The 24039-nt window shown below is 40.6% G+C and overlaps 1 protein-coding gene across 1 annotated transcript in view; it reads left to right on the plus strand.

Annotated features, from left to right (window-relative positions):
• The window catches only part of LOC135196988 (serine/threonine-protein kinase Chk2-like), a 33946-nt gene extending 10650 nt beyond the window's left edge, over nucleotides 1-23296 (plus strand). The window contains exon 4 of the mRNA XM_064223870.1: nucleotides 22581-23296. Coding sequence (XP_064079940.1) covers nucleotides 22581-22730 — 150 coding nt within the window. The 3' untranslated portion in view covers nucleotides 22731-23296. The remainder of the gene's footprint in view (nucleotides 1-22580) is intronic.
• The last annotated feature ends 743 nt before the right edge of the window (nucleotides 23297-24039 follow it).

Consider the following 24039-nt stretch of genomic DNA (forward strand, 5'->3'; position numbering starts at 1 on the left):
CTTAGCCAAATCTCAGCAATTCAAGTTTCAGTGAATGGCACCGATAACCAGTTGATGGTGCCTGTATTAGGAATGTTATGCCACTATAACTCTATTATCGGCACTGTATAGTGCCGATAATGGAAATTTGGCCTGTTATGGCACCATAAATCGCCGATTTTATGGAGCTAGACAAGCACCTTAAAACCGGACACTAAGACCACACATTTATCACTATTTTTCTAAACTCAGAAATTTCAGTCAGTAAAGCCAGAATTCTCATTTTGGTGACATTGAATCCACCTGAGGGAAAAGAAATTATAATCTTCAGAAAGAAGAAAAAAATGGATGCGCATAAAATAATGGGAGAAAAAACTGATTAGATACTCTTTGTTTTTTCACTGCACTTCAACTTGTTCCCGGTACCTGTAAAACATCCAATGTTCAATAAAAGTCTTACCTTCATGTAGGCTTTTCTGTGTGCCTCCCAATGACTCTCACCAGAAGTTGTTTAAAAGAGTCTGCTGTGTAATGAATTATTTCTCTACTGGTTATCTCATTATATTTCCTTCTTACAGGTCTCAAAGTTCGTGCGTACAAACATACTAACTCTTTGTAGAAGGTTCTTTTGCACACACCCTGAAGGACATGCACACGCACACATGCTAGCATTCCCAAAAGCTCTGTTTGCATTTTTCAGTGATGTCCCAATCAGGTGACAATTTAAGGGGACCGTCCGCTATGTCTTATTTTTTTTTATTTATTACGCAAAATAGATAATTTTCATATATGTTTTAGATATATATAATACCTTCATCATATAAAAATTTCAAGTCATTTGAGCAAAAACTTTTAGTTTTATTAGCAAAAATTATGATTTAAAAAAAATAAAATAGGTAACGATTTTCCGCTAAAATGACATCAGTTGTATTGAAAATCATACCATAAAACCTTCTTCATATACGGAACAATTCTGTGTGACAGAATTTTATTTATTTATTATTTTTTTTTTTTTAGACTCAAAAAATCTTTAAAAAAAAAAGGAAGAAAGAAATCAAAATTCGGTTGCCCAGAATTATGGGAGTTTTATTCCTCTTTCCAATGATATCTTTCTCTCTAAAATTGGATAATAAATAACTGAGTAATGGCTACCGACATGCGCATATGTATGTTTTTGAGTTATGAGCTCCCAAAGATTTACTATGTAAATTTCGCTTTTTTCTTATAAAAGTAAAAACAACATTATTATAATTACTCCTCAGCGTGACACCAGACAATGATGTTGACTGCGAGACATGAGACAATGAGGGCGCTGATAACAATGAATTTTCGTGTTTTTCTTTCAGCACACTCCTGGCCTTCGCTAATTTTGCTAGCCTTAGTTGCTGAGTAACCTTCTTGATCTTCGGTAACTTCGGCATTGCTATAAGTTCACTAAGAAGTTATAAAAACAACGTAAATAGCTAGTGACCAAATGCAAGTGACGAAGTGCATGTAACTCATTTGACGTATGTGGCGTAACCGAGTCATTCTCTGAGTCTCGCGGCTCTCGCCCATAAATAGCCGCTCTGAGCAGCTCTCCTCTCACACTACCTTTCATTGCTACCAGATGTATGAGAATCTCGAAAAAAATCTGAAAAAATCCCTGTATATATGCAAAAATAAGCACGCAAAAATGATTCTGTCAAACTCAGTCATACAGACGACGCAGTTACGATGACGTCATCATTTAAAATCCGCTATATCTTCATTATTTGTAAAAATAATTGGCTGAAACTTCTGGAAAGCATGCACGGCATGTTTCTGCATAGATACAAGTACGGACAAAGGAAAAGGGCCGGACACCGGACGAGCAGGGGCGTATGCACGCTCCTGCGACCAGAGAAGGACTGACTATAGGGCATTAGGATGGCGTGGTCTTCAACCCCTGGGGGCATAGGCCTGACCTGGGTGCGGCATATAACCAGAATTTTCTGGTCGGACCCAGATCGACATCCGGGAATCTCCTATGGAATGGTTCGAGGTAAGTATCGCTAGGAAAAATACAAATTAACAAGAATTTGTGATTTTTTTATTTTTTCAAGTTGACATGTCATCCGCCATAGCGGACGGTCCCCTTAAGTCACATAGTCCACCTGCTGGGTCAATTTGTGCACATGGGCTCACCTTTCCACAATTTCATATCTTTACTTTGCTAGCAAATACTGAACATTCACCCAAAATATTCACTACTCCATCGGTTGACATCATAAAGCTTTTCAGCAGGGTTCATTGCTCTGTACATCCAAATTCCCAATCACCATATGTAGGCATGGAATAGGCCTCAGGTGGAGAAGATCCTGATGATTATATATCAATTTAGTCAGAGTTATTTTATTCTTATTTCCTGTATTGGTGAAATGTGGGCATTGTTCAATGTATGGGAAACATATATTTAACTTTAGAAAATGTCTCCATATATATAAGTTGTGTTGTGGTTTCATAGAAGACTAAAGATGGTGGCAGCATGGGGTGGAAATATAAACAAAACAAAGCAGGCAGAACAGGAGAGACTGGTTAGGTGTTTGGTTTGGTAGGAGAGAGATCTCTGTCTTATAGGAATTTGTGAGGTGTAAGTCTTGGTGTGGTGTTGTTCAAAGTCTTAAGCTTGATTATACTGGGACTGAGGAAAGTAAACAAGGTGGGTAGATTGCATGAATGTTGCATATAGGAAAGATTAGACTTGGAAAATATTCAAACTGGTAGCAGAGCGTGGTTGTTTGAAGATGGATGGATCCGAGAGTGAACAATGGGAGATAAGATGAAGGGATCGTCTGAAATTTAGTGGGCTATAGGCCGAGTGTAAAGGATGGAGAAGAAGTGAAATGTCCAGGGATACAGATAAGAATGAGCTTAAAAGGGAAAGTCCTAGAAGTAACAAAGGAATGGATAGAGATGAACTTAAGATAAAGCAGTTTCAAAGGTAATCTTATCCAAACTAGATGAAGTTTATCTAAAAGATATGCTAATGGAGAATTACAGTAAAGTGAAAAACTTTATTTTAAAATAGGAAGAGAATCTAGTGAAAAGATGAGAAATTTTTTTAATTAGTTATGAAAAGGCAGAATCGGAGTGTAACAGAACAGAGCGATGCAGAAATGCATGCTTGAAGGAGAATCTAAGGGTTTTCATGTATTGGAATAAACAAGTCTCACAGAAAGTAAAAAAAAAAAAAAAAAAAAAAAAAAAAAAAAATGGTATTACCAGCTTGTGGTCAAGGAAAGATGGAATATAAAACAGTGTCACAGACAATGAAAAGATTATTTGAGGTATTAGGAAATAAAGAGGAAGGGGAATGGTGGGGCTCAGAAAGCAATGCAAATTCTGGAAGAGAGAGGGAAAACCAGAGATGTTGGGGAAAATGGAACTATAATAATAATAATAATATACTTTATTGAAAGTAATGGCTACTTCAGCAGCATTACACTTGTAGAGATTCTTCTCTATTTTCCGAATAGCGGCTTTTTCCGTGCTACTTAGACAGGCTAGTAGAGCGCCTATAGAGGTCATGATCAAATACAGAGTCTAAATTGGTGTATATATTTGAATTTTACAGATAAACTATGATACCATAGTTATCAAAGTCATTAACGATATATATATATGTCTCTCTCTCTCTCTCTTTCTCTTTCTTGAAGCAAGCGAGCTTTCGTCTGGAGCTGCCAGACATCCTCGGGCTGGGAAGCTGAGGGTGGACTGATCTTGAAGCGGTGTCCGTCCTCGTTTATATTTGGAGTCGACAGCAGGGGGTCTGCCCCATGCTGATCTACTATTGGCTGGTGGCGGTAGGTCTTCGTTTTCATTGGTGGCTTGAACCGGGTCTCAAGCCACTTTCCACGCGTTGATGGTTGCGATGCTGTAAGTCCTGCAGCCGCCTAGACCTCCTTAGCGGCGCGGTTACGTCGATGGGCGTTTCGCTACGCTGCGAGACGTCACGGCCAACTTGATTATGGTTGGCTGCAGGAGTATCTCGTTCGGGGGCGTTGTCTTCCGTGGAGTTGTCGTGCTCGGTGGTGTCATTACCGTGAAGAAGAGGACTCAGTTAAGAAAATTATTTCTGAAAATGTATCCCCGACCGACGACACCAAAAATATTGACCTAATTATCTACTACCAGAATCGGAGGACGCGCGACCTTATTATGAAAAATAACCCCTCTCCACAGGTACGAGACCCCCTGAAGCAGACGCATGTGGTGTACCAATATACATGCCCAGTCCGCGGTTGCAGCGGCGCCTACGTTGGTATGACTACCATGCGCCTGTCGAAGAGACTCTCCTGCCACGCCCAAGAGGGGGCTATCAAGAATCACGCACGCACCAAACATCAAGAGGCCATCTCCCGGGATGTGATCATCCAAAACACGAAGATCATCGGGAAGGCCCCTGATGCCCGTCGGTTACGCCTGCTGGAGGCGCTTCTCATCCAGCAAGTGAAACCTATTCTAAATACGACGCAGGAAGAATTTCTCCTCCCTACGAGTATGAGAAGACCTGCCACCAACAATGACACCACCGAGCACGACAACTCCACGGAAGACAACGCCCCCGAACGAGATACTCCTGCAGCCAACCATAATCAAGTTGGCCGTGACGTCTCGCAGCGTAGCGAAACGCCCATCGACGTAACCGCGCCGCTAAGGAGGTCTAGGCGGCTGCAGGACTTACAGTATCGCAACCATCAACGCGTGGAAAGTGGCTTGAGACCCGGTTCAAGCCACCAATGAAAACGAAGACCTACCGCCACCAGCCAATAGTAGATCAGCATGGGGCAGACCCCCTGCTGTCGACTCCAAATATAAACGAGGACGGACACCGCTTCAAGATCAGTCCACCCTCAGCTTCCCAGCCCGAGGATGTCTGGCAGCTCCAGACGAAAGCTCGCTTGCTTCAAGAAAGAGAAAGAGAGAGAGAGAGAGACATATATATATATCGTTAATGACTTTGATAACTATGGTATCATAGTTTATCTGTAAAATTCAAATATATACACCAATTTAGACTCTGTATTTGATCATGACCTCTATAGGCGCTCTACTAGCCTGTCTAAGTAGCACGGAAAAAGCCACTATTCGGAAAATAGAGAAGAATCTCTACAAGTGTAATGCTGCTGAAGTAGCCATTACTTTTAATAAAGTATGCTTGAGAGAGGGTCTGCTTCCTAAGTACACTAATATTCGGCTACACGACCCGTCAGCAAGAAATAATGAGGACACCAGGAGCTTTAGAAAATCCCTCCTACAAAATCCCTCCTACAGCGGCAAATAGTAATCAAGACTACCGAACTGCGTGCTCTCCAGAATGAGACCAAGAGACTGCGGCAGGAGTGGGAGAGAGTGAGAAGCAGCCCTGGCACCAGTGAAGTAGGAGAGGAACCTATAGCAGCACGTCCTGGTGCCCTTCGAGAAGAAGGTAGTCATGGATTGGACAACACCGAATTCGATAATCCTGAACGTGACACACCCATTGAAGAAGACAACCCCGCAGGAGATGTACCAATGTACCCTGGGAACATCGAGAGATGCCTCGCCCGCCTTCAGGAGGACGACATGAAGCAACGGATGAGAGGGTGCCCTTCGTAAGCTCATTTCCCTGAACGGCGGCAAACTCCGCGTACTGAACGAACCCAAGGATATATTAACCTTACTGACTACGACCCCACCCCCGATCAAGACGCCCTTCTGAAGAAGCTGGGTCTTAATTGCCACTTCATTTCGAGACCCAGACCTCACGACAAGAGACTCGAAATCGAGTTGCTCCTCGACTCCATCCAGCAGCTCGAAGCCCGGAGCATCGTGAGAACTACCGACGCCCTTCAACCCCTCCTACTTGCTGAAGCCCTTACGGAGAGGGGCTCGCACTCCAGCGGGATCCTCACCAAGGAGGTGAAGAAAGCGGCGAAGGAACTGAAGGAGAAAGAGAACATCACGGTGCAACGCGCGGACAAGACGGCAGCCTTCGTCTTGATTGACACTGCTGAATACCACAACAAGCTGGATGCCATTTTGTCCGACGAGAGCAAGTTCGAGCGCCTGACAAGAAACCCAACAGACGACATCAAGAGGGAGGCCAACGGGGTCATCAGTGTAGTGAATGCTGCGACTAACGCTGTCCACCTCCCGCCCATACAAGGAGACTACAGCCTGGGTTATCTATATGGTAACATAAAAACTCACAAACCAGGAAACCCCCTCCGGCCGATCATCAGCCAGACGCCCGCCCCACTTACTACGCCTTTGGCTAAAAACGTCTTAACCAAATTTTGACCCCCTACGTCCCGAGTCGGTAACAGCCTTGCAGTCGTCAGTAGAATTCCTAGAAGTCATCAAGGACGCCCCTGGCACCGGGATTATCGCCTCGCTGGACGTAGAGTCCCTGTTTACGAACGTGCCTGTCGACGAAACCATTGACATCATCCTTGAGCGTGTCTACAGGAGTCAGTCGACGGCGCCCCTCAACATACCTGAAGCCTCGCTCCGTACGCTGCTGGAGATCTGCACGAAGAAGGCCCCTTTCTCCACCCACCGCGGCCAGATGTACCGCCAAAAGGACGGCGCAGCGATGGGCTCCCCACTGGGGGTACTCTTTGCTAACTTTTACATGGGAACCGTGGAGGAACGAGTCTTCGCTAGGATGCAGCAACCCCGCAGATATGGACGATATATCGACGACATCTTTGTTCAAGTCGACGCCGAGAATGAGTCAGAAGCCCTCCATCAGGCATTTCAGCAGTGCAGCATGCTGAATTACACGGTTGAATACAGCACCGACGATCGGCTCCCCTTCCTCGACGTCCTTGTGAGTAAGACGGAAGACGGCCTCCGTACTTCCGTCTACACAAAGAAAACCAACCTAGGACTTGCCTCAATGGTGACAGCGAGTGCCCCGCCAGATTCAAAAGCACGACCGTCAGGGCCTTCGTCAGGAGAGCCCTCTCCCACTGCTCGACCTGGCAGGACACTCATCAGGAACTCGACCGCGCCTCCCAAGTACTCGTAAATAACGGGTATTCAAATAAATCAATAAGCAGAGAAGTCCGTACAGCCCTGGAGAAATGGTACGGTAGTGAGAGCCCGCAACCCCGCCCCCAGGATAATATCAAGCTGTATTATAAAGCCTTCATGAGTTCTCATTACCGTGAAGAGAGGACTCAGTTAAGAAAATTATTTCTGAAAATGTATCCCCGACCGACGACACCAAAAATATTGACCTAATTATCTACTACCAAGAAATCGGAGGATGCGACCGCGACCGTTATTATGTGAAAAATAACCCCTCTCCACAGGTACGAGACCCCCTGAAGCAGACGCATGTGGTGTACCAATATACATGCCCAGTCCGCGGTTGCAGCGGCGCCTACGTTGGTATGACTACCATGCGCCTGTCGAAGAGACTCTCCTGCCACGCCCAAGAGGGGGCTATCAAGAATCACGCACGCACCAAACATCAAGAGGCCATCTCCCGGGATGTGATCATCCAAAACACGAAGATCATCGGGAAGGCCCCATGATGGCCCGTCGGTTTACGCCTGCTGGAGGCGCGTTCTTCATCCAGCAAGTGAAAACCAACCTATTCTTAAATACGACGCAGGAAGAATTTCTCCTCCTACGAGTATGAGAAGACCTGCCACCAACAATGACACCACCGAGCACGACAACTCCACGGAAGACAACGCCCCCGAACGAGATACTCCTGCAGCCAACCATAATCAAGTTGGCCGTGACGTCTCGCGTTGTAGCGAAACGCCCATCGACGTAACCTGCGCCGCTAAGGAGGTCTAGCGGCTGCAGGACTTACAGCATCGCAACCATCAACGCGTGGAAAGTGGCTTGAGACCCGGTTCAAGCCACCAATGAAAACGAAGACCTACCGCCACCAGCCAATATAGTAGATCAGCATGGGGCAGACCCCCTGCTGTCGACTCCAAATATAAACGAGGACGGACACCGCTTCAAGATCAGTCCACCCTCAGCTTCCCAGCCAGAGGATGTCTGGACAGCTCCAGACGAAAGCTCGCTGCTTCAAGAAAGAGAAAGAGAGAGAGAGAGAGAGAGAGAGAGAGAGAGACATATATATATATCGTTAATGACTTTGATAACTATGGTATCATAGTTTATCTGTAAAATTCAAATATATACACCAATTTAGACTGTATTTGATCATGACCTCTATAGGCGCTCTACTAGCCTGTCTAAGTAGCACGGAAAAAGCCGTTATTCGGAAAATAGAGAAGAATCTCTACAAGTGTAATGCTGCTGAAGTAGCCATTACTTTTAATAAAGTATGCTTGAGAGAGGGTCTGCTTCCTAAGTACAATAATAATAATAATAATAATAATATCCTTTATTTCGGTTCAAGACCATATACAATGAACATACAAAATACACAGTAACATACACAATCTAGATATATGAGTCAACATGATAGGAAAAATTAGTAATCGGCACTTATCCACAAAAACTAGCTGAGGTAGCATAAAAGATAGTAATCTAATACTGGTAATAGTAATAATGTTGGTGAGAAAAAAAATGCATTGAGAGTTATAGCAGTTAGTGCACAAATTATAGATCTTAAAGTTTCACTAGCGACCGCCTTAGGTTGGTTACCAGTAGTCTAGCTGTCCAGAGGGCTAAATACATAAATTGAATGCATATATATATATATATATATATATATATATATATATATATATATATAGCAGTCCCGTCAAAAAAACTGTCGTGGTAGCGATTTCGTAAGAAAAAAACGTTGCGGAAAAGAAAATATTAATTAAAAATCAATGGTTAGTAATAATAAAAAAAAAAAAAATAGGTTAGCACTCACCAACTCCTAGCCTAAATATTTAATAGGCATTCCCGACGTTTCCGAACTTCTTTAAGCCTATGGGGACGGAATCTGCAAGTTTTTGCAGGAGCTTCTCGTCAAGGTTGTCCCAGATACGTTTCAACTCTGTCTCTTAACTTTCAGTTGTTGTCGTGTCAACGTCCTGTAATTTTCTTTTCATAATCGCCCAAAGATTTTCAATAGGCGAAATATCTGGGGAATTACCTGGCCAGTCTTGTATAAAATCAATTCCACAGTCCTTGAACCAATTAATATTTTGTTTCGCAGTATGCGAAGGCGCTCCGTCCTGCTGAAAAATACTTGTTTTACTGAGCTCAAAAGATTCCTCCAAATTCTCGTTCAACAGTGTGTAATACGAGTCCTTATTAACAGTATTGTTACGAGGTAATATTACTAAATTACCTTTACCACCATAACCAAAACAACCCCATACCATTACATAAGAAGGGAATTTCACACACGTGGCAAGGTACTTGGGGTCCAGCGGGTCTGATGTCGACTTTCGCCACACACTTTCCCTTATTGTCCGAAACAAAAAAACTTGCTTCGTCACTCCATAGCACTTGACGCCATTTTGCCAGAGCCCAGTCTTTGTAAGAACGTGCAAAATTTAGTCGAGTCTTCTTTTGTTTAGTGGTTATCAGCGGCTTCTTACGCGCCTTCACTTTTGAATATTTCAAGTCCTTGCTCAAGCGCCGCTGTATGGTCCTAACAGAAGCTCCTGCCACTATATCTGGATTTGCAACCTTAAGTTCTCTGGCAGTAAGGGTCGGATTGACTTCAATATAATCCTGCCCAGCACTCTTAAACCCCTGTTACTAATGATACGTGGCCTCCCAGAACTTGTAGAAGCACGAGGTACTTCCTGGTCTCCATTGTCGTGGTATTTTTTCAAAATGCGCTGCACAGTTCGCTGGTTTACACCAATTTTCTCACTAATTTTGCCAGTTTTATAACCTTCACTGTGTAACTGCACAACTCGTACACGATTTTCAAATGAGGTATACCCTGTAGAACATAGTACACTAGCGTACACACACACTTTCACAAGAAAATTTCTGGAAGCGTGATCCAAAAAATCAGGCAGGTCAGATCGATGTCTACCTGTTCATAAATCACTTAAGAACACTGACCGATAACTTTTGGATACTTTTTCCCACGCTGTGAGTGAGACAAATGACTCAGTTGTGTTGCCAATTAGTCAGTTTTCTCCCAGCCGATTTTTTCCCCATAGATATGGGGGTCGCCTTATTCGCGGCAAAAAACTGTCGCGTTTGAAACGCGACAATTATTTTGACGCGCAGTGTATATATATATATAACATATACACACACACATATATATATATATATATATATATATATATATATATATATATATATATATATATATAAATATATATACAGTTACCATCCGAGTTACGACCTAGATCCGTTCCGACCAACAGGTCGTATGTCAGAATGGTCGTTAGTCGAAAATACCAGCAAAAATGGCCGACACGTGGATTATAAGTACTCGGTTAAAGTGGAAGATTATACTGTACTCGAGGACATATGATATGAATGTGTTGCATTTTTAAGTAACTTTTTCTGTTGAATAATATTATTGTGTATATACAAGCTGTTTTATTTATCATTTTTATGCCTTTTAGTTTCACTTTTATAATTTTATCATATATTTCTGTTGCAATAATATTACTGTACATATGTATATACAAGCTGTTTATTTATATTTTTATGCTTTTTAGTTTCACTTTTATCATACTTTTTCTGTTGAATAATATTACTGTTGTACTATACGTACAAGCTGTTATGTATTTTATCATTTTATGCCTTTTAGTTTCACTTTTTATCATTTTATCATAGAGATATTTTTAATATTATACTGTAGGTGCAATGTATTTAGCTTTTTTTTCAGTTGCTTAGTTGATATACTACGTAACATACATCTTAATATAATATGGTTTTAGAAATAAAATATTTATTACTGCAGTTGAATTTATTATACAAAAATACAAATGAAGATCAAAATACGAAAATAGAAAAGTTACAGTTCAAAAAATAGAACATACAGTACTGTAGTACAAAATAGAAAATACATATGCATGTACAAAAAAATAAGCAAAACAAACACTCAAAATTAATGTTCACTGGTGCTTGGTTCGACGTCATCAACACTTTCTTCATACGCACGGTCGAAAGAAAGATCAGCTGTTAAGTCAGGCGAGGCAGGGGATGGGGAAGGGGAAGGGGTGGTTACTGCGCTGGCCGATTTGTAGGGGAGGGGGTGCTTCGATGCTGGATGAGGCGGGCTTTTGTGTTCGTTTGACAAACATGCTAAGTGTCGTTTGGATCTTCTGCTTTTTCTTTTCATCGTAGATTTCTTTGTATGGCCTCATTACTTCTTGCATAGATCTCTCTATCCGGGCAAAAACCGTTCAACATTCGGATCCATTCCTTCCAATTTATGCAGCATTGTATTAAGCATTTGTATGGCTTCCGATAATCCCTTTACAGTAAAACTTTTCGTTCGGGCTCCTCCTCTTCTACAACTTCCTTTTCTTCCTCTCTTCTTTCTTCTTCAGCTTTCCTTTCTCTTCTATTGCTAACAGTTCTTCATTTGTTAATTCCTCAGGTTCTTCACTTATCAGTTTTCTTCAATTTCTTCTTCATCACATCCTAACTCAAGTCTGGGATGCTGTGCTGCCGGCGCCGTCGTAACTGTCATACCGCGCCGCACGCACTACGCTACCGCGCTGCCAAACAGTAAACGCCGCCAAATATAAAAAAATAGACCCCTGTCGGACACTGTCGTAAGTACGGGTGGACGTAACTCGCGCAGGTCGTAACTCGGATGGTAACTGTAACACATATCAAATACACACATACATACACATACACACATATATATATATATTATATATATATATATATATATATATATATATATATATATATATATATATATATATATATATATATATATATATATATATATATATATATATATATATTATATATATATATATATATATATATTATATAAAGAAACTTTAACTTGATAGTAATCACAGAAATAATGAAAAATAAAATATCAGCAATAAATATAATAATGACAAAATCTGCAGATGACATCTTGCTATTACAGAGATTAAGTCTTTTAGGGGACAAAGGGCTCATTTTCCCATCTTTCCCACAATTTAGATCTTCCTCTTGCTTCACTCCTTAGGATGCTTTGTATAAGCGAGTTGCCACTGTTTCTCACTCGGGTTACCAGGCTGGACATTGTTCGCCTTACAATGATTTTTAAATTGTCCAGGTGGTTTTTTTTTCTAAGAACATCTGTGTGGCGGAGTGGTAGCGTGGAGTGTTTGTGAGGCGTCTCAGAATGTCATTGTGCACAACAGTGATACGTCTCATGGTTTCTCGGGTATAGTTCGTCCAGAGGGAACACCCATAGATACTGTAACAGTACGAGCGGAAGAGCAGCAGTTTCACGTCTCGGTGACAGAAGGCAAACCTCCTTGCAATCATGTTGCCAGTTGCACATAGTTTACGACGCCTTTGTTCAATGTCTGCCGTATCTTTTAGGTCGTCGGTAATAATGTGACCCAAATACGGAAATTCGCGCACAAATTCCAGCCGATGGTTTCCGAGGAAAATTTGTGGTTCTGCAATCTTGGCTTAAGCGATCTCGGGAGCAGCGACATGCACTGGGTCTTGTTTCGTTGTAGATTATATCAAATTCCTCTGCATATTGGCGGCAAGTGTCGATGAATCGTTGGAGGCCATGCACTGATGGGGAAATCAGAACCATATCGTCGGCGTAACAGAGGTTGTTTATAGTTGTTTCATTGACAGTGCATCCGATTGGGAGTGAGTTCAGTTTGACATTCAAGGCATCTGTGTACGTATTAAACAGGTATGGAGAGAGAATGCCCCCTTGCCGAAGCCCGTTTAGGGAGCCGAAGGTGTACGATAATACGTTGCCCCATTTGACACAGAATTGCTGTGTGGAGAACCAGCAATGTAAAATGCCAATTAGATATAGGGGTGTGCCCCTTTTATGCAGCTTCAGGAATAGCTTCAGGTAGTTTACTCTGTCAAATGCTTTCTCACATCTACGAAACACAGGAAAACCGGAGATGCTGATGATAGGTAGTAGTTCAGCAATTCTTTCAGTATGTAGATGCAGGTGTCGGTTGAGTGGTTTGCTTTAAACCCGAACTGGTTGTCAGTGGTGTGTAGAAAGGGGAGAAGTCTCACAAGAAGAACAGACTCAAGTATCTTCAATACGATCGTTGTGATTGCAATTGGCCGGTAGTTGCCAGGGTCAGCTGCATCCTTTAGCTTGTTTTTGATTAATGGTATCAAGTGAACTAAGAGTAGGGAGTCTGGAAGAAACTGGTGAATTATGCACGCATTGAATAAGGCAGCTAGCAAAATGTAAATTATCGGATGGCAGAATTTGAAAGCCTCTGCGGGAAGACCATCACAGCCGGGCGATTTATTATTAGGTATGCTGTTTATGGCATCGCTGATGTTACCTGGCGTAATACGGTCTGCAAAATGAAATTGAATGTTGTCATTAAGGAGGTTATCTACCTCGCTTCGGGAATCCTGATCATTTATGCAATTCAGGATATTGTTGAAGTGATCACCCCACATCCTTGCGATAGCCTCGTCTCCGACTGCTTCCCCTACTCTCTGTGATAGCTTTTTAGTTTTGGGATTTAAGGACTAGATATCTTTCCAAAGACGAGGGTAATCACCAGATTCTACGTTTCTAGACATTGCATCAGCTCTTAGTTGTTTTTCATTTAACCTGCAGTGCTTAAGAGCAAGTTTGAATTGCGCTCTCGCCTGCCTCATTAGTAATGCAGTGTGTCCTTCCCTCGGGCTGCCATTAGTAATGCAGTGTGTCCTTCCCTCGGGCTGCCATTTTGCCTCCACAGTAAAAATATTTCCCGTGAGTATGTATACAGATCCTTAACCAAGTCATTCCAACCAGGTATATTACGAGAATTACCTTGACGAAATCTAAAGGCAGTCCTGCCCGAAGCAAGCATAGCGGAGATTATGTTCGAATAGAATTCATTCAGATCCCTCTTGTGGTGGTCATTTCTGCATTTTGTGTTGGTACACAGTAAGGCGTCAGCCGGTTGAATTATTGACCGCAACCTGGTTTCCGTGGTCGCCCTAAAGTATCTGGTTTTTTGTTGGATTTTAAACTCCCAGTTAACCGCTGGAGGGCGGTCAGTTAGTGAGTTCACGGTAGGGAGGGATGGGGTACTGAATGACACCTGTAATGGGATGTGATCGTAGCCCGTTGCAAGATCGTAGCGAATATTGCAGGTCATAATAGAATCATGAAGTGTGGAGATGTGATGCAGTGGTCCAGCCAGGAGGTTGTAATTGCGTCCGCGTCTATTATGTACATATGAGTAGGAGGAGGGAGGGAGGAGCATTACATCGCTAATTTGGAGAGCATGATTTTGACAGAAGAGAGTAAGTTCATTATAAAATTGTTTTGTGGGGTGAGAATTAAGGTCCCCTATTATACAAATATGATCAGCAGGAGAATCTTGAATAATACTGTGTAACTCCCCTAGGATCATGCAGTAATGATCAAAATTATTGTTATTTTCCCATGGCATATAAACATTAATTATTAGGATTTTAGAGTTCCCTACTGTCACTTGAAGCCCAAGCAATCTGTCACTCCTGTAGGTCATCACCTTTATCAAATTGTCTAACGATTTGTGCCACAGGAAAGAAAGTCCCCCTTTCGGACGACCGGCTATGATTTGATCAGTAACTTGCATCGATGAAGTCGAGAAGGTTCTGAAGTCTTCATGAATTGAATCGCAGATGGCAAGGTCATGAGGCCAGAGGAGCGTTTCTTGCAATGCAATGATGCCGTTGAAATTTTTGCAGAGCATGTTTAGGAGAGGAATGTTCCGCTTGAGGCCAAAAATATTCCAAGAGATTATGTTTAATGTATCCATGGCTACTTACGAAGATGGGAGATGAATGCGCTGATCATTTGGGTGGATGGGGGGTTATCCAGGGGGAGTGGGCAGTCACTCGCCGTGGGCGGTTGGCTGGCACTTGCGGTGGAAATGACCCTGGTTGGAGTGACAGTAAGTTCCCCTGGGGGTGGTTGGTCCCGGATTAGGTTATATCTTGAAACTAATATATTAGGACTGAAATTCTCGCCTTTAAGAACGTCGAGGGGTTGAAATAGGCAGGTAATCCTGTAAGCCACTTTATGTTTATTTCTACATGGGAGTTCGTGAGAGATAAGTGGGTCAGAGCCAGTGAGAAACTTGACTCTCCACTATGGCGTCTAGCGTCACCGATGAGCGCAGATTGTGAATTGCTACGTGACATCTCTTCTCATGTGTCGGGCGAGGTGCAACTCGAATGTTGGGCTCCGGTCTAGCGGCCAAACGAGAGGATCTTCTCTTCTTTCTACTTGTTTGTATCTGCCAGCCGCTAGACCCCTCAAGATCACTCTCATCTGCATCTACGATGGGGGGTTGGCGGGGAGAGATAGGGTGGGGAGGATCACAAGGGCTGGTAATCATCACCGGAGGCACTGGGGAGGGAGGGGAGGTTGGGGGACCAACTGTCTCCTCAGAACGGCCTACAGGTGAAGGGGGCACATCCGTGTTGCTGAGAGGCGAGGAAAAACTGGATGACGCATTCATAGGAGTTTGGTGGCTATCTGTGCGATTGTCAATCGATCCCTGCACTCCTTTGATAGCATCCCAGATCCGTGTGAGATCATTTGTTTCCACCGTTTTAAGACTGTCTAGGGAATCCTGCAGTCCTTTGATCACGTCCCAGATTCTTGATAATTTATCATTTGTCTCCTCGATTTTTTCTGAGTTTTTTCCCATTATTTCTGAGAGGGATTTTGCTGTTTGGAAGGCATTTTCTGCCGTGTGGTACACCGCGGGTAGGCTTAGGTCAGCGGGCCCCTTTGGAGGCAGATTGTAAGGGTCGTCGGCGTAGATTTCCACCGAGCAGGTCCTTAGCCACTTAGTGATATATGATATTTTTTTGTGTGAGGACAAGTTCTTTGCGGATCGCTCCTTGAGAATGCTCTCTGGTATCAGATCTTTGCATTTCGTATATGCAACGTTGATTTCCTCATCGGAGAAGGCATCACTGACAGATTGAATAGCGGACTCGACATCGGAACGGTTCGATTGGTATAGGGTAAAATACAGACAATTGTTCGCGAGTACGGAACTTGTGTGTGGGGCACAGGCACCGGTAGGTGCCTGGGTCACTTGCGCAACGGTTGGAGGTTGGTCGGATGACATTTTTGTGGTAAGGGAAGGGCCAAGCACTTAACACATACACTGCATTCTTTTACCCATTTCCCAGGACCAATAGGCCTCGAGTAGCTGTGATTTGAAAGATTTCTAAGGCACTGATTGGAGCAGAAAGAATGTTAGAATATCTGCAATTGCATAACACTCTCCGGCTTATACGCCGGGTATTACGTGGAGACACTATTAACACATTGCTTACTGTAAAAGGTATAATCACCAAGGGCGAAAACCCCTTCTTATCTGTGAAAAAACGCGAGAGAGACCTCCAACATGTCCGCCCCACACACTATTATCTCGATGACTCTGAGGTAGGGGTAGAGGAAATCCTATAAAGGGAAATTAACATTATGTGCAATATGCAAATTGGAATGGCATTGAGCTTAGGGATTGTCCTCAAAATTTTCAAAATAGGAAGAAAACAGAAACAAAACAACTAGAAGAAAATAAGCAGAAAACAGAAACTGGGCAAGAAAAAGAAAAAGTCTATATAGGAAAAGTTAGTAAAGTAGAAGTCTTGTGAAGAGGTTGATGCAATTTTAGACACAGGATGTTAATCGACAATTTGTGAGGAATTTGTATGCATTGTTGTAGGTTTGAGTCAGGAAGAGGAGAGGAGAGTGAAGGATACTAGGACAAAGTCTAATAAAGTATTTAATTTTGGTGAGTCATCATACAAGTCAAAAGAAGTAATGGAAATATCAGAGATATTGAAAAACAAATAGTTTTATTTGAAAATAAGAAATTTTTCAGGGTGATATACCGTGGTTAAAAGGTAAGAAAACCATTAGTAAAATGGGTACGACTGTAAATTTGAAAGAAAATTGTTTTATAATAGAGGTATTAGGGGAAATGAAGGTAGAGTTAAGAGAAGACAAACCGGGTCACTTAAGAATACCAATTTTGAGGAGGAAGGTAGAAGAATTATTACTGGAGGGTTGGAAGGGAAAGAATGGGGGGAAATTAAAGTTGCAATGATGAAGTTACATCTACAGTTTGGTCACAGAAGTGGAGATAAAATATGGAAGCTATCAGAAGAAGCACAGTGGAGTTATGGTTTGAGAGAGAGAGAAAAGGATGAAATATAATAGTTACTAACAGACTTGATTGCAAGTTGTGAGGAATGTGAAAGATAAAAAAAAAAAAAAACAGCTAAACTTGTACGTACTAGCAGGATTTTCATGGAGTAAAATATTTAATGATGTTGTAGCAATGGATGTGGGAGACAGAACAGAGAAAGTTCTTGGTAATGGTAGAATGGGAAGGAGGTATTGTCAGGCTTTTTGGATAAAATATAAGAAACTATAAACTATTATAAAGGCACTTTTTGATGGGTGGTTTGCTATATTTGGAGCGCCTTCTAAAATATTGTCAGATGATGGGGGAGAATTTCAAAATGAAAAAGTAGAAAGGATGACAGAAAGATGGAATATTAAAGTATTGGCCACAGCAACATAATCTCCATGGAGCAATGGATTATGTGAAAAGACAGCAGGCATAATCAAAGAAACTAAGAAAGATGATAGAGGATAAGGAAGTGGATTGGTTCATAGCGTTAAAATGGGTAGTGAGTGCTAGGAACTGCTTAATAAATAATGGAGGTTTCTCTCCTAACCAATTAGTATAAGGAAAAACCCTTCTTTGCCTAATTTAATGGGAGAAGAGAGTTCAAGTCCTACTAGCAGAGAGAAAGATATGGAAGAGAGTAAAGTAAGGGATACTGAATGCAATGCATAAGGCCAGAGAAGTGTTTATAAAGAATGAGTCTTGTAGTAAAATAAGAATGGCTTTAAATAAAAATGTCAGAGAACGTAAATTTGAATAGAGAAAGTGAAAAAATAAGAATGGCTTTAAATAAGAATGTCAGAGACCATAAATTTGAAGAGAGTAAATGAAAATGAATGGAGAGGACCTGGTCAGGTAGTGGGAGTATCAGGGAAAACGGTAGTGGTTAAACATAGGGATTCTCTAAGAGAAGTAGCTAGAATACATGTTACTAGGATTCAAAGACTCACCAGAAACAGAAAAGATACATTAAAATAGATAAATCACATACTATTGTGAAAGATAGATCCTATCCCCCAAAGGAAGGGAATGTAGATAGGCAGGAAGGGAAGGAGATAATAATGGGCAGGAGAAGGAATGCAGACACAGAAGATGCTATAGAAAGAGATATGGTAGAGGAAACAATGGAAGATGATGGGGAAAGTGAGTTAATAGAAGAGATACCCAAATTCAAAAAGGGAAATAGAGTTAGAGCTATAAACAATGATACAGGACAAGTAGAGGGATGGACTGTATTAAGTCTTGCAAGAAAAAAATCAAGCAATTCTTGGGCTGATTCGTACAGTCTACAAGACTCACAGTCAGGTGACAGGGATGGGTTAACTTAAGAAATTATAGTCATGTGGAAAAAATTGAAGATGAAGAAGAGGTGCTACTAGGATTTGAAAATAGAAGCGTAATGGAAACTAAAGAAAAAGATCTACAAACTTTGAGAGAAAACAAGGTATATGAGGAGGTCAGTGACATAGGATTAAAAATCTACAAGATGGATAGTAACTGAAAAGGTGAAAAAAGGGGATGGGAGAAAGGATATATAAAGCAAGATTGGTAGCCAGAGGTTTTGAAGAAGATATGGCTGAATGGGAAAATGATGCTCCTACATGTAATGCTGAAATTTTAAAGTTTGTTTAACAATAATAAAATTGAAAGACTGGAATTGTTATAAATACATAAGTTTCCGTGTACGATTTACAAACTGTTTGGTGAAAATGGCGCATGGCCGGCTGGGGGATGGAGGGAGGAAGGAGAGGCAGGAACCCTTTGAGGAAACCGAAATGGTTGCAGTAGGCAAAGGTTGATAACAAAATAAATTTTATTCACATTTTACAAGGATAATCAAAGGAATCTATAGTGTGTGTGTGTGTGTGAGAGAGAGAGAGAGAGAGAGAGAGAGAGAGAGAGAGAGAGAGAGAGAGAGAGAGAGAGAGCACGTAATCAGAGTGTATGATTGTTGCCTTCTTTACACTTGGATCTTAAGTGCATGAAAGGGATTAATTATGTCACATTACATCAACTTACTGTTGGCAAATGGCAGAATTTAAAATAAACATTAGGATTTTGCCAACAAATAGTAATAAGTAAAGAATGCAAGAAAAGGAGAGAGATTAAATAACATTTCACAAGGAAGTCATTTAAACAAAAAAAGGAATGCAGAAGCTGAATGTGGCACTAGTGTGTTTATTATGGAGCTGAGTTACTTTTACAGTGGTAAATTTTGTAAAAAGCAATTGTCACTAGATAGGTATTTTACAGTAACAAAAAGAAGTGATTTGCAAATCAAGTATAAGAAAGAAACGGGTGAATAATTATTCCACCCCAGAATGCACAGAGAGAAAATTGATCATATGGTTGTGATAATTAAAATTTTACAGAATTTTTTATTCATGAAAAAATGAAGAATTATTATTTGTTATTTTAAAAAATTACGATTCATTCAAAGTTCAAAAATTATTATTTTTCCCATGCTTTGACATTTATGAACTTAGTGAGAGAGGGATTTCATTTTATGGTTGAAGTAACACAGTTTAATATTAATTTCTTTTTATACATGCAACATTGTAAGGTATCTCCTCATTTGTATGGTAAATCTTGAAACATGGAACCACACACAACACATAAGTAAACAAGGCACACCGCCATCTGTTAATAATTCTTTAATATTAATTTCTTTTTATACATGCAACATTGTAAGGTATCTCCTCATTTGTATGGTAAATCTTGAAACATGGAACCACACACAACACATAAGTAAACAAGGCACACCACCATCTGTCAACAAAAATGTATCTTAAATGCTTGGCACTGGGAGAGGAAAAAACAGAAAATGGAAATCGCATCAAAGAACAAGTAAAATCAGGAAGACAGAAATGTTGCCCACAAGTCCCTTGATACCCTTTTGACCCATGGTGGCTGCTAAACAAGGGGTGTAACTACCAGGTCCCAGCCAGGAACCCTGCATCTCATCAAAGTACAATCAAACCTTGGTTTTCATAGACTTTTTTCTAAAACATTTTGTCTCCGTTATCGTACATTTCCTCAGATTTCGCACACTCGGAAACGCTCCATCCAGGCCCCAGGAATGACAGGGCCCTGTATCGAGTGCCTAAACAAAGCATCCCCATCTTTCTTGAACCATTCTGCTTTTGTGTTTGTTGTTTTTGTGCTTTTTTTTATTCAACTGGTAAATGTGCCATCATGAGGCCAAAGAAAGTTCCCTCTGTAAAAAAGGTGAGAAATACTAGAATTTAAGAAAGAACTCGTAGCAAAGTGTTGGAGGAAGTTGCTTGCTGATCCCAGTGAGAAAATGCGTACAACGAGCGCTGCTGTTAGTGAATTTAAGGCCAACAGAGGCTGATTTGACAAATTCAGAAAACAAATGGGCATACATAATGTGCCTCCTTTAGGAATTAAGGACATGTTGCAAAGTGGAATGATGTAAAAAAAAATTCTATGGAGGATTATCATCCCAACAAAAGTTGCAATCCATACCTCCAACATGATTAATGACAATGCCATGTTTGACTATAGGCAAATTTTAAAGATTTTAAAGATACACCAAAAACAAATGTCTCTGGACAATTTTGTTGTGTGACAGGGGTCCAGTAACTCAAGCTGCTCCTATTGCCAGTAAAAAAGAAGAGGGGAAGTAGCCTTAGATAGTGCCAGTAAAAACACAAAGAAGTGACCTCAGATAGGTCTTTGATACCAGAAATCCTGGAGGGAGATTCCCCTTCCAAACAATAATCTCTCCTCCTCTCTGTTTTCCATATGCTAACAAGTGTTTTCCATAAAGGTAAGAGTGGTGTTAAATATTCATTTATTCATTTCATTAGTCATTTGTATTATTTCTCATTGTTTTCTGTATGTAAAATTCTGTTTATTCCCTATAAAATGTATTTTTTGTTAATATCTTTAGGAGTGGAACACATTAATTGTATTTACATTATTTCTTATGGGAATTTATTTTTTGGTTTTCGTACATTTCGGATTTCATGGGAGGTTCCAGAATGGATCATGTACGAAAACCGAGGTTCCATTGTATGTAGCTTGTACACATTCTTATTTGGAATATATGAGGATTGAAGCGTTACTACCCCCTTCTTTCCTTCCTTTCCCATTTTTATTCCTGAGCACATCAGAGCAAATGTACATGCTGGAACTGTATGAGATTAAGGTAAGGACACTACCTGCACCTTTTCTACTTCGCAAGATGGAGCCATTTCTGAAGAGCCAGAAAGCACTGCCTGCCAACTTGAAAGTTTCTTTGGAGTTGTCTCAATTCTCCAAAATTTTTGCTTCCTACAATACTGACCTCTCATTTTGAGGAACTCAGACACAGGGTCCTTCCCCTCTATAGCCTCTTGACACCTCAGTGGTGGGAGAGTGCTTTGATCTCACATCCGTTGTTTGCAAAGCAACAGAATGCATGACTACTCCAGGTGAGTCATACTTTTAGCTGGTACTAACCCCCACCTAAGAGGTGAAGTCTTCACAAAGGAAAGGCAAAGAGTTTGCATCCCCATAGGAACAAATAACTATTTTTAAAAGTAATTTTATTTTGCTTAGGTACACAAAACAAGAGCCTTTCAAATAGGTTTTACCCACCTCATCCACCCTGCTTTGTCCTTATCACTGAAGGAAGAGTGGAATGGTTTGTATGAGGATATGGGTATTCCACCACTATTTTCATCATCATTACCAGGTTAATCACCTTGTTTACCAAGATTCTGTGGCCATTCTAGCTTGTGCTGAAGGATATTCCATATATGAAAGGCTCTGATTTGTATACCTAAGAAAAATACAAATTACAGGCACTTTTTATATTCATTTCTGTTATTTAAATCTTGTGAACATACTACAATAGAGTATAACCATTCAGCTTTACTCTGACAGCAGAATCAGTACCATAACGTGCAAAATAACCACTGAATTATGAAATGAAATTTTTGTCAGGCAAAAAAAATCTGATCTGCAAGAATCTGCACAATTCTGGGATAGATAATTTTCCTGAAGCTGAAATTTCATTTGGTATTATTACTATGTCATCTACATTTAGCAGCTCCCAAAACTATTGCCCTTCGCATTTTCCTTCATTGCTGTGATAAATAATAAATGACTTTGTGCTAGTTCTTGTTACACACCATCTACCTCGCATTCCTTTAACAACATATACAGTACCTGCCATTGTCTTTAGAGAGTGTGTTGGGAAATAGTTCATAAGAACTGGCAGTCACCAAAATTCTTTTGAAGTTGCAGTTTACGTCAATCTGTGAACTTTTAATGTGACATCTAATTCTTATACTCTCCTTTCAGGATGAAAATTTGAAGAATAGAATGCAAGATTTGAAAAACAGCAACAGTACCACAAAGAAAAGAAGATTAGAAAATGGAATTGAGGAAGGTGATGATACTGTGGGATTGTCAGATGCCAAAAGTCCAAGATTAAATCAAGGGGAAATGTGATAGTTTGTTCCACTGCATAGTTGTTTGAGATTTTGCTTCACCTTGTGTAATGCTTTTCATCATTTGTTCATCATTCATACCACTTAAGTTACACTAACGTAAATACTGTATAGTTTTATATACAAAATTATAATAATTTAAAGTAGAGATTTTTATTTTGATATACAGCTAAGGGCATCTTGTTATTAATAATTAATAATTTTTTTCTAAGTTAAAAACTCTTCAGGTAGGGCAGCAGTCAAATAATTTTTATGGATATAACAAGTGTGTGATATGATCACACATTCCTTATTCTGTATCTGTTCTTTACTTACTATTATATATTTAAATTTAATATGTATTTTTGTTGAATGTAAGATACCTTGTTTGGAATTTTCTCTGTAGTATCTTCCCATTGAAACATGATTTAAAATTAACATCACAGGTGAAATCTTGAGTGAAAAATTCATTGTTATAATAGGATCAGAAATACCAGGCAGGTTTTCAGAAATAACTGTAGACGCCCCACCTAGGTTAGGTAGAAAAGAGCTGTACAATTTTATAGGTATATATGTACTCTTGTCACACCATTTTGTTTTGCTTTGCCTTCCAAAGTATGTGGTCAGTTTTGCCATTTTTAAAACTACACAGTATTCTGAAAGCTGATGAAATTAACATTAGTATAGATCAGTTTGAATGTTGTGCGGTAATTTTTTAAAAATTGGTTGACCATGGCACTTAACACTCATTAGGATATATGCACAGGAAGTTTTACAATGCCACTCCAACTCCAACAGGCAGCAAAGGGGTTTGCCCAAGGGCTAAGAACTGAAATCTCCAAAGTAACAAACACTGGCATAGCTTACATTATAGGGTACCCTTAGTCAACTTCCTTAGTATGTAATGTAGCATAATTCTGTATAAGGTACAGTAGTACCTCGAGATACGAAATTAATCCGTTCCGAGGTGCCCTTCGTATCTTGGACCACATTTTACATGTAAAATGGCTAGTCCGTTCCAAGCCCTCCAAAAAGACCCCAGTAAATTTCATAATAAAGCTAAATTGACCTATAAACAATGAAATACTACAACAATTTGGACCATTCAATACCTAAATTCATAACAAAATGCAAAATAACCTGTAAATAAAGTGTATTAGTGTACATGGTATACAAGAAATGCTGTACGTAAAATGTGGAAGCTTACCTTTCGAGTGAGGCTATCTCCGAAAGTGGCGGCAGAGGAGGATGACAAACGATTGCACTATATGAAAAGCGGCTAGAACATCCTTAATTTCTGCCTTTTTTTTTTTTTCTTTCTTTTTTTTCCA

This window comes from Macrobrachium nipponense, chromosome 18, assembly GCF_015104395.2.
Source record: "Macrobrachium nipponense isolate FS-2020 chromosome 18, ASM1510439v2, whole genome shotgun sequence".
NCBI lineage: Eukaryota > Metazoa > Arthropoda > Malacostraca > Decapoda > Palaemonidae > Macrobrachium > Macrobrachium nipponense.